General features: G+C 47.4%; 1 protein-coding gene across 1 annotated transcript; it reads right to left on the bottom strand.

Moving 5' to 3' along the window:
* Positions 1 to 910: 910 nt before the first annotated feature.
* On the bottom strand, positions 911 to 7,668 carry SLC10A1 (solute carrier family 10 member 1). The gene is made up of 5 exons (XM_019472059.1): positions 7,268 to 7,668; positions 6,340 to 6,550; positions 4,695 to 4,873; positions 3,502 to 3,718; positions 911 to 1,081 (listed from the first exon to the last, which is right to left on the bottom strand). Exons 1-5 carry the CDS (start codon positions 7,666 to 7,668, stop codon positions 911 to 913), a joined length of 1,179 nt encoding a protein of 392 aa, XP_019327604.1.
* Positions 7,669 to 11,969: the final 4,301 nt, after the last annotated feature.

The following is an 11,969-nucleotide window of genomic DNA, read 5'->3' as shown; positions in this document are numbered from 1 at the left end:
ATTAATATTCTATAAAGCACCCTAATTCTTGATACTTAAGAATTAAATAGCTCAAATAAAGTATAAAGAAACATGTCTCTACTTCTGGTGTGTTCTTACTGTTAATAAAGTGTTTGTGACCATGCCTCGTATTGTCGGACAGTCAAAATGTTTCTTAAAGATGGGTCTACAGCAAGGCTATCGTTGAGTGTTTTGGGTGTGGGGGAGAACTTTCTTTTCAATACATCACGCTATGTCCTTGGGTATCTTTATGTTCTGAAATACAAACCTTGATAATGAGGAGAATCACGCTGTCATAGTTCATAGCAGAAAGTGGAATGGACAAGTCATTCAGGTTTTAATCACTGGATCATAAGCATGGGACATAAAAGATGGATGTAGTCGGCATGCTTCATGAGTGTGTGCACACGCGTGTGAGAACATCGAGGTGTGGATAAAGCACTTTTATAGGCACTGGTCCTCGTTCTGGAGGAAGAGGAGGGATTTTTAAGTTGGGTGGGAGTACTGCAGCAAGTGGCACCCCGCGGTTCTGCGTTCTACTGTTTGTGCCTTACTGGGGCAGCAACCCTCTGCAATCCCTGTGTTTCTCAAGCCCTTGCTCGTGTTACAAGAGAGCTTTAGAATTTAATTTTAAAAATAACGTGTTTTCTTACAAAGTACTTTACAAAGCTACTCCAGTAATCCAATGAAACCTTCAAAAAGATCTCTGGAGCCTAGGATGGGCTTTGGATTAGGTCCTAGGAAATGCAAGGTGGTTCTGTTGAGAGCGAGGTCTGGCTTTGGGGGGAGTTAGTCGTTTGGTGTCTCTGCAGGCCTTGCTGCCTTTTCTCCGTACTGTTGCAGAGTTCTCAGTAAATGTGTTCCAAGCTAACCGACGAGAACAAGCTTTTGTGCCTTGTGAATCTGTCCGTTACGATGGCACTGCATCAAACTGCTGGGCGCAGGCGGTGAGAGGTGGTCGGACGGATAGGCAGTTAGTGGGGTTATCACTAGCCGGCTTTGGGGAGTGGGAGGCTTCGGTCTCGGAGGTTAGTTCAGATGCTGGATCATCTTGAGAGGCGTGGAAGAAGAGGGCTTTAACCTCTAGGGGTAAAGGCAGCGTTGAGACTCATCTGGGTGTAAGGTTAGCTGTGTTACCTCAGGTCAGTTGATCCTTCCTGCTTCCTTGACTGATTATGGGCATCTGTGTTCAGGGGGGACTTGGCTCCAACAGGAGCCCAGGTGGCTGAAGGCACCTGATGATTGGAAAGGGGTGGGATTTCAGACACTTCCCTCCCTCAGGCTAAACGTGAAGCACCGCCTGCTCTGTAAGTAGCTGTTTCGAATTCCCTTTCTGAATCACACCACCTGCCTTGCAAGCAGCGTGAATAGATTTCTGCGTTTTACGTTTGGTTTAGAACACGCTCCCAGGCTTTGCATTATGGAGGGTTATGTTGACTTCTGGCGAGAAATGATTCTGCATTTATGAAGCGTAGGTTCTTGGTACGAGCCTGTTTATTCTTAGGTAAGGTGCGTTACTTCAGGTTACAATGCATACTTAGCACGTTGGAGGTGTTAATGCCAATGTTTCCCCATGCTCATATTTGTAGCGCGACAATAGCTAGATGGTGTCCTGAAGAGGTTGTGTATTTAGTTCACTGACTCCTGCAAAGCAAGGCACGTTCAAGGCTCATGTATTTTCAGAGGTACGGCTTGCTGGACCCAAACTTGTTGTACTAAGGCAGTTTGCATAGCCGTGTTCAGTTTTTGTGGCCTCTGCTGCGTGGAGAGCAGTGGTACGCTGCCCAGTGCTCGGGTTTTGGAAAACGGGAGTGACCAGCAGTCCACGGGCTGCTCAGCTGCACACTGGGTCTTGGTGGCTCCTGCGCTGAGAAACTTTCACACCTCATTTTGGGTCTTTGTTAGAAAAATGACATTAATCCTCAGCGATGTCTTTGGGAGCTGCTTCCAACATGTGCCAGTGGGACAATAACAGGTAAGTGAAATTAAAAAAGGGAACTGATGCAGGCGGTGATTTTCATATGGGTAAAACTGGGGGCAGTCGCTTGGGAGCACGGATCTAAACTGTCCCAAAGGGTTGTCACGATGACTTGGAAGTCACTGGAAGTGTCCCTCATGGGCAGGCAGGGAGATGCTTGAAGAGTTGGAGACCTGTGGAGCGAGGTCTTCGGGAAATAACAGTGAGGGTGCAAATAGCTCTGTGGTGATGCCTTTGTCTGGCGTAAAATGAGCGTATCGATAAAAGTCTTACACAGGACTGCTGGAGACCTGTAAGCCAGCTGCAGAAGGTGAAGTTTGGGGAGGTTGTGATAGTGGCTGCTGCAGAATCAGTCTGTATTGTTTTCCTGGTTTCCCACATTTTCTGCAGGGTCTAGACACTGGTTTCATTTCTTGAGCAGTAACTGTGTCTACAGCTATGCAGATCATCTTTGCTGCATCTGAAGAAAAAGAAAAACGTAGTGAGAATAAGCAGTTCTGAACCCAGCTTATGGAAAGACTGTGACACAGCTATAGTTGGTGTTGCTGGGTCGTTTAAAGCAAAAGGAAGGAACTTTGAAGTCCTGCCAAAATACTTAAGCTGTGTTGTTTCCAGTCATTTATGAATCAGAACCTGGACAGCCACCCTTTTCATAATAGTCTTGCAAGCACCCGTATGGCTGTATCCAGTATCAACTGCTTTGCACTGAAGGCACACCTGAGGATACAAATTGAGTGGGTTTTTTTTCCCCATTAACAGTCATCCTTCAGCTATAGCTATAAGATACGGTAAAGTGCTCCTGTAGCAGCTGCTTCTCTGTCCCGAGGGACTGGAGAAAGCTGGTCTGGAAGCATCAGGGGGATGACTGGTGGAGAATCTCATTCAGCAGTGCATTCTCCAGCCATCTTTGCAGGCACTCAGCTGGGCTTTGGCATTGTGGACCTGTTGAAGTTGGAGAAGAGTCTACCTCATGTCTATACCAATACTGTATATATATTTTAATTAAGCTTGAATCCATTTATGTACTTTTCTAGCAAAAGACCCATGTTTCCTTCCTTCAGCTGCAGTACTTGACAGTTCTGTCCTTCCCCCCCCCAAAAAAAAATGACACCCTTCAGTGAATCTCTCAACAGTTTACAGCGAAGCTGGAATTTGTTGCATTAAAGAATATCTGATGTTCTCGTGTAGTTTTAGGGGGGTGTGTGTGACTGTTCTTTGCATGTGCTCGGTGCAAGTCATAGCTTTTGCAGGATGCCCATCCTAGTTTAAGCACAGGACTCTGAAAACCTCTGAGCACTGATAATATAGATGGTATATAGCTATGTGAAACATTCTGCTGATACAAGAAGTCATAATTTCTAATGTCTTCAGTTACCTGTGAATTTTTGACTGTGATTTGTATTTAATGCATTGGGCATGGTAATTGAGTTAAAGGGCAGCCTGATTCTGCCCCTAGAAAGCAGCAATTCATTGGTAATTATATGTAAGCATATGTGGTTTGGATTGGAAAGTGTAAGAAATACAGGAGCAAAGCTGTACTTGCCATTTGCTTTCTTTATTCTGTCATGGATCCTGAAGACCAGGACCAGCAGAAGTCCCTCTCCAAGCTGGAACAGCAAGTAGAGCAGTGGGAAGAAGTACAGGGGGCCGATGATTTCTGGGGCAAAGGCAACCTTGAGGATAGTCGAGCAAAGCTGTACATTCTGGCAGCCAGTTTCCACGCATACTGTCCGCCTGCATCTGAAGGAGGAAAAGTTAAACGGATCACAGATTTAATCCACTTTCAAACAACTTAAAAAGAACCCTGCCCACCTTGCTGTTGCAATGCTTCGTGCATTTGCCTGTGCTAAAAGCTGCTTTATCAGGAGCAGTACTGGGGTCCCTAGAAGGTTTTGCCTCGTGTTCCCTTTGCAGTGTGCAGACAGATCATGTTACAAATGCGGACTTTGTGCTTAATGTTATTTGGAGGCCTTGGGTCCCACTCTGGGCGCTGCAGCTTCCTGCAGGAAAGGAATCAGCTTCTGAGGTGGAAAGAGGAGTCCAAGGTGTGAAGATAAAAAATAGTGAGGACTAGCGGGCTTCCTACCTGGATTAGGTAGGATGAGAAAGGGAAGGAGTGGGTTTTATATGCAAGGTTTCCATCCTGAATTCCTGGGGCTGCAGCTGAATGCACTGACTGGTTTGGGGTAACTACCAGCTGAGGAACAGTTGTGTCACTTGGGGTTTGGTCTCTGTTGGTATTCCTTAATTCGTTGTTGTTCTTTGATGCTGTTCATTCTCTTCTTCCCCCAGCTTCATTACTCAGAGCAGAGGCTGGTAATGTATGCTTAGCGGGTCACTAGTGACCTTAAATCAAAACCATCCATCTGCTTGTTCAGTGAACCTGCATAATGGACTTCCACCCCTTCCGTGGTGATCAGCTACCTGTGTCAAAAACTGCTCCAGCTGCTCCTCCCCTCTCCACTGAGCCGAGCAGAGGTTGAACTCATTTCTCTCCCCACTCAAGGTGTGGGAGTATTGACTTGGGACCAGCTTGCAGCCTGTCTGCTCGTACTCCTACGGCCCATTTTGGGATACTGCAGTCAGTGTTTATTTTGCAGAAGTACATCCACATTGAAACCCATGTTGTCACCATTGCGCTGTAGACCAGAGCTGTCGTACCTCTCTGTTCCTTTGGCGACAGAGAGTGAGGGGAGGGGGGAGTGGAGGAACATACCGGTCATTGAGCTTGAAGATTGCGGAGAGAACATAGCCCAGCAGGAATCCAATAAAAGGCAACAAGGCAGAAGATCCCAGGAGGGATGGTGAGAAGACGACCGTGATACTGCTTCCCACATTGGCCACAGACAGAACGATTATTGCAGCAGATGACAGTAGAAGCACAACCATCCCTGCCTAAAATAAAAGTGGTCAAGACATGGACAAGATAAAAATTCCCAGCAAAATTTGTTGGAAGTGGCTGCCCAGCTCCCAGTCCATCACATATGTAAGTATATAGTGAGAGTGCCTAAGTGCCTTTCATGGACACAACTGTTACAAGTAGACCTTAAATAACAATGTATCTTTCTGGTCTACAGGCAGAATGACTGGCTCCACCAGCCACTCGTTTCTGAGGCATTGCTACCTGTCTCTCTGTTCAAGTCGCTTTGGGGGTCTAGCGTGACATCCTTTCCACCCAAAGCAGGTGTGCCTGCCTACAGCAGGTGTGGAAGGTGGTGGCTGCATTTTCAGATCATCTCACTGGTGTCTGGTGATTCAGCAGATGAAGGACCTGGGGAATTTTGGGAGGCAGAATACACAGCTCTCCTGCCTGTCCCTCCACTTTGGACTCCAGTTTGGACAGAGTTCCCCAGGTGTTTTTTAAAAGCAACCCTCTACCCTCTTCCTCTTTTGTAGAGAAGATAAATGGAAAGGTGGTGTTAGCAGAAAGGAACATGAACCAAGGGTCAGCTGGGCCGGTGTAGGTCACCTTCTCATGCTAGGCTTTTAAAGCTTCTTTTGAAACCGTTCGGTCATCGCTGCCCTGTGCTGGATAAAGGAACCTTTGAAGAGCTCTGGTCCTCCTGCGTCTGCTCTAGCCTGACTCCTGGGTTCCCGTGCTTCTTAGAGGTTAGTGATTCCTAATGTCATTTTATCAGGTCTGTTATTGAATCTTGGCACCCATTTCTTGCCGTGCTTGGTCCCAGTTTCTCTGAGATGAAGCCTTAGTGAAAGAATCTATGAAAAACAGGTTTACAAAGTTGTTAGCAGCTCCCGGGGTACTGCTAGTGGAGCTCTTGAGTTAGACAATGGTGTAGGTGGTTAGCTGGATTTCCCTTTTGCTGTGTAAATGCCTGATGTACAAAGGAGGCGTAAGCGGGCGCTTAGCGATCTAGTGGCTTCTGCTGGATAAATATCTCATTGATGTAAGCAGCAACTTTGTGATGTGACTTTTGCCATGTGCTAGACCTCTGAGAACAGAGGGGTGGGGTTTTTTGGTTGTGTTTTGTGGTTTTTGTTTGTTTGTTTGTTTTTGTTTTTTAAATCTGGGGTCTGCTTTGGTTACAGCAGTAGTTGGTGGCAGTACCTATGAAGCTCATTAGTGCTGCTTGTAGCAAAAGAAAATGAAGTTAAAACTGAAGCCAACAAAGGAGAGCAAGGTAGGAAGTTGCCTACAAAACGTTGTTTGTCTAGAAAAGGTGGAGGACTTTGGGCAAATATTTTAATGATTAAAGTGGTGAAGTGGATGTCTTGAGTTCTGTCCTCAACCTTTTCATTGATTTGTGGCACGCCATAAAGAAGTTAATATTTCTGTGCCTCTATTTTTGAAAACTTCCTTGAGACCCTTGGTTGAAAGGCAACTAGCACAGGATACTTCTTACCTTTATGGTAAAGCCAGTGTACTGTGGTTTCTTCTCGTTCAAGATGATGCCGATGGCACAGGGGATTAGCATTAAGACCAGGGAGGTGATTATTCCTTTGTAAGGCACCTTGCCCTCCAAATCACCCTCGTATAGTCCTCCCGAGTAAAGGTACAGAAGCAGAGGCATTAGTCCAATTGCCAGGACCATTGAGCATGTGGTCATTACAATGCTGGGATGAAGAAAGGACTCTTCAGTAGAAGGATGACACTTTTTTTATGGAATACGCTCATTTTTCTTACTAACCTGGACACATAGTTTTAATGTGAGACTTTACCTTGCTCTTTCCCAGCCTGTCACTGAGGTTTTCCCATCACTATCAGGTTGTATAAGGATGTGATATGAATAGAGAGGGGGCAAGATGATTCAAGTTCTATACCAGCTCAGAAAGGACCCTCGTTATGGGTGCAGCTCACACTTCAGAAATTCACAAGTGGCAGAGAAAGTGATACTTCATATTTTCCCCCTGGATCTTGTTTTATTGCTAGGGTTTGTTGGATTGTGGGGTTCTGCTAGTTCAACGTTTCTCACTGATGCAGCCTTTTCAGACAGTGTGCTCAGTTTACACAACTATATGCTGCTATACGGATAGATGTAGTAGATATATGCTATATGTACTGCTACGTGGAGGCAAAACAGTGTTCCTGCACCCATCTCATCAAGAGCAGCATGCCATATGCTTCACAGAAAGGTACAAAATCCCATTTGATTGTAAAATAGGGACAAATTGGCTCATTGAGCAATATGGGTGCTTTAAAAATATTCTAGACTTGGTATTTCAGTCTTTGTCCAGCTTCTTGGGGATTGATAATGTTGATTAAGCTGATTTATGAACCAGTCGTACGACTAGATTGATCTGGGCAATGAACACATACTCAGCTTGCCTTACCTGAGGTTCATGTCCCCTCTTAGTGCCAGGCTAAAGATGTTGGAGAGGTTTCCCCCCGGGCAGCAGCCACAGATGAGGATGGCCAGGGACTCTGTAGCACCCAGGGGGAAGAGCTTGCCCAGTACGAATGCTGTCAAGGGCATGATGCCATACTGAGCCATTACAGCAATTGCCACACCTTTGGGTTTCCTGAGGTGAGTTGCGATCTTGGCTATCTCCATCGTACACCCCAGAGATACCATGATGACGAAGAGGACCACAATAAGGATCGCATTCAGGGCTTTGTCCGTGGCCTGCTGGCCGAATGCAAACGGTGGTGCCACACTGGTCAAGGAGGTGCTCTGCGTGTGACCTGGGCTCCAAAGCTCTGGGCTCTCAGAAGCTCCCTTAGTCTTGTTCATCCTGCGGAAGGGTTTAGAGGTCCCTTCTTCTGTAAGTTGCTGGGAAGGTGAGGAAGGGATTGATTCAGAAGTCCAATTAACATCCAATTAATGCAAGCAAAACATGAGCTCTCCTTCAGGCCACCACTGTTATCGTTCAGCAGCTGTTGAAACAGAAATCCATCTTTGAGCAATCAGCTGTGAACCCCATTCACTTCAGTAATACGTTGTGCAGTTTGTGTAGCTTCTGCTACACAAGAGGTCCCCCCCCTCTTCCAGCGTCCGCTCTCACCATGAGAATGAGGACATAGCTGGTGAGAGCGAGAGGGAGACTCGTTCAAAACTGGTGAAGATGGGCACTTCATACAAAGGAAAATGAACCAGAACAACTCTCGTCTACAAGATACTGCTGAAGCCAACGCTTAAAAATATGATGCATCCAGGGTACTTTATTTTTAACGAGGGTTGTGCTTCTGGCCATAAATCAATCTCTCAATAGGACGGCTAGGAAGAAACTTTCTCCATGGACAAGTAGTTTCTCTAGCAAACTCTTAGGGACCTTCGTGTCTCTTTTCCTGATGCGGTAAGTCTGACACTGTCTAGAAATTTTTTGATTGCATATAAGAATGAATTCTCCAAGCCTCACCAACATCAAAAATATTATTCCCTCCATAGCACTGAGGGAAGGTTCTGTGTGGCAGGAGCCTCAACTGACCTCTGCAGTACAAAGCTGTGCCCGCTGCAGCACAGCAGTGTTGCTTTCAGGGCCTGAGGTGCTCTGCATCGTGATCCAGCAAGCGGTGCAGGCATCACCCAAGCTCTCCAAGCAAAGTCAAATAGGCAGCTTTTGCCCATCCTGGACTGTAACCTGCCTTGTGCCTTCAGTACAAGGCTGCACAGCACAACATGCACGCAGAGCTCTAGTGTGCAGGGAAACGGGAGCTGGGCAGCTGGTGCTCAGGCAGGAAGGGGGACCAGAGAGGTGGCTGGTGAAGATTGTTCCTCCAGCTGCTGCAGAGGTGACCTCTGCCCATCCCCCCACTGCTCCCTGTCCCCTGGCTGTACAGGGGATGCGCTTCCCTGCATCTGCCACGCTGGGGAATGGCACATTGCCTGCCCCGTCCCCAGGTGCCATGCTCCCTGATCCCTCTGCAGGCTTTGCCTTCATTTAAGGCATTTATTGCCTTCAAATCAACCTGAGACAACCCTAGTTCTGGTGTGGGACTCTAGAAACATATAAAGCTGGGCACATTAAACTAGAGTGAAGCGAATGCTGTTACCTTACATGCCTGTGGATGCGGCTGTGGGAGACTTCGGTGAGATTACCCACGGCTCTATCCCTTCCTGGCCGAGCTCGGTGAGCGATAGCACTTTTCAGTCCTTCTGCTTCAAGAAAATCTTTCCTCCTTGGCAAAATCTTGTCCTCTGCTTGTAGAATACAAAGCCTGGGTCTAAAAGAGCCTTGTAGATAGGGAAGTTGTTAATTGATAGTTGTGTTATAGGACTGCAGTCTTTTTCTCTCTGCTGCAGGACTGGGGAAGGGATTTTAACCAGGGAGGTCTGCTGCAATATGGCTGAGCTCTAAACCCTTTGCTGAAGGACATTATAATGCTGCAGTAATGTATCCATCGCTCCTATTCATTTGGGAGCTCAACAGGCTGAACCTCTCCAGCCCCATTGCTCTGGAAACGTCGCTGGTGGCAGGCAGGAATGTCAGAGCCGTTCTTCCCCACTTGCTCTTGCTTTGATTGGGAACTTTGTTTTCCAGGCTGGCAGCCAGGACGGAAAAGCACTGACAACAGCTCTGGAGCCCAGCACGGGCATCCCCCATCGGGCAGGGAGGAGCGGTGCCTGCAGCAGTGCAGGACAGAGCCCCACTAGCAGCTCCCAGTGGCTCTGTGCATCCGTGCCCATGGCTTCTCCTACACCCTTGTGAGCACCACACCGCCATGCTTGGGAACAAGGGCCCTCCCCGTAGCCAATTGCAGATGGTGCTTTGAGACCTCTCTGTCACTGTGGTGGCAAAAAGTACTGACCAGCCTCATTGCTTGGGCCCTGGCTAAGCAAACAGGAGGAGGTAGCCTGCAGTACTGCACACGTTTCATTTTTCCTTGGGCATCTGCAAGATTTCCAGGCACAAGTAAGGGCTGCCCAAGTAGCACATGGGCAAGGCCCATAGGAATTAGGAGAAAATGCAGAAGCAAAGCCCACAGCAATTCCTTCTCTCTTTCTCTCCCTCCCTTCAGGTTTTTCTCCTGTAGATCCCCAGTCATCCTAAGGAAATGCTTGTTTTCACTGTGTTTGCCTTTTAGCTGTGCGCTGAATTTTGTCAGAAGATGCAAGAAAGGTCAAGTCAAACAATTAACTGGTTATAAAGCGTCACTGCCTTGGCAGCGCTCAGACCCCCCTGGCAAGCTCAGTGCAGCTCAGGGTTTTAAAATGACGATATTGTAACGCTCACACCCTTTGTCTTTGCAGGGCTGTAGAATAATGTTTCAGCTACCCCAACAATTAAAAAAATGCCTGCTAGTTGTTTGCTCTTCAAGCGTTCCTGCTGGTTCCCAGTAGTTAACACAGGAAACGCCACGGGAACCAAGGGAGAGACTGGTCGGGAGAAGCAGAATAAATTAGGATCATTTCATCCCGATTCATGCTGGGGACGTCCAGTTGTTTTACAGGGGCACTGGAACTGAGGGTTTGTGTTCAGACATGGCTAAAGAGCTACATCTGAGCTCTAAAGCCACTGCTCGCTGCAGTGGGACCTGGGACCTGGGAGGCGGGACCACTGAGGAGTGTGGCTGGAGGAAGGAGCAGGCTCCCATGCTGGGAGGCAGTGGGGCCCAGGTGGTGCACGAGCATTCTGCTGGTAGTCTGCGATGGGCTGCTGCTGACCTGATGGCCACGTCATCTACCCCCATTCAGAGGAGGTTTTGGCCTCAGAGGAGCTGCCCGCTTGGCAAGCGAGCCCCTAGTTTCATCCCTAGGCAAAGCGTGCTTTTTCCTTCCTTTGACCGCTTTCCAGGCTCGGTTCTTAAAAGGTAAATTTCTAGATGTTCTTTAAATGGTCTCCTTTATGTCCCCTCATGGCCCAAATATGCTCAAACAGCTTTCCCCCCAGCGCAAAGGCCTCTCTGCCTTTGCCTGAGCCCTTGCTCTGCACAAAGCTACGGAGCTTCGTGAAAGGTCCTGCACAGCTCATGCCACTTGAGGGCAGTGGTTGCATGCCCAGAGCCTCGTTGCTCTCTGAGGGTAAAAGACCTCCTAAAACAAAGTCTCACCGTAGATGCCATCGCTTAGATCGTTTTTATTAAGTCAGATACTCCCAAATTCAGAGATATGGTCTAATACAAAAGGCATCACAGGATGCTTAACAAACGTGAGGCATTAAAGGAGATACTTTAAAAAACCCCGTATACAAGTTTGCAGACTTCCTGTTGGAGCTCAAAATGAGCTGTGTTGTGGACTTTTTTTTTAAAGACACCAGAGGAGTCAGTGCTTCATGCTCTCATAATGCAGCTTCGTAAATTCACTGGATAAATATGAAATGGCTCTCGTGCCCCTTTCACTGGTGGGGAGCTGAGGTCCAGTTTTCCAGTTTGCAGGTGGGATCATCATTTCTTCTCTGTTTTTACAGAATTTAACATAACTTGAACTCAGCCAAGTTGTTACCCAAAGGCCATACTTCAGCAGACGTGCCCGATAAGAGCAGCAGTGACTTGATTTGTGCCAGATTTCACACTATGTTGGCTCACAATTCGAGACATGACCTTGGCATCCAGTGCCCATATTTTGCTCAGGTAAGGTTTTCTCACTGTATGGTTATGTGCTTGGCTAATCAATTTGCTCATTTCTGTGTGCTTTTGATCCAATTTGCCCACCACAGCCCTGCCCACACAGAGGGCACTGTGCTGGAGTGGCTGTCAGGGGATTGAAGAGGGAGGGCTTCTGCAGGGACAGTAATGACTTGTCATGACTTATTCCAGCTGTGACTCCCCCATGCCACAGTTTTGGTCCTATCCATATTTTTTCACTTCTGCCATCACCTGAGGATGCAGCCCACTTAAATGGGATGCCCCACAATTAAAATCATAGAATCATAGAATCATTGAGGTTGGAAAAGACCTCTAAGATCATCGAGTCCAACCGTCGACCCAACACCACCATGCCCACTAAACCATGTCCCTAAGTGCCTCATCTACACAACTTTTAAATACCTCCAGGGATGGGGACTCAACCACTTCCCTGGGCAGCCTGTTCCAATGTTTAACCACTCTTTCAGTAAAGACATTTTTCCTTACATCCAATCTAAACCTCCCCTGGCG

This window comes from Aptenodytes forsteri, unplaced genomic scaffold (genome assembly GCF_000699145.1).
Source record: "Aptenodytes forsteri isolate BGI_AS27 unplaced genomic scaffold, ASM69914v1 Scaffold3, whole genome shotgun sequence".
Classification (NCBI taxonomy): Eukaryota; Metazoa; Chordata; class Aves; order Sphenisciformes; family Spheniscidae; genus Aptenodytes; species Aptenodytes forsteri.
Note: the sequence above shows the minus strand (reverse complement) of the source record. Positions and strands in the feature narration are given on the sequence as shown.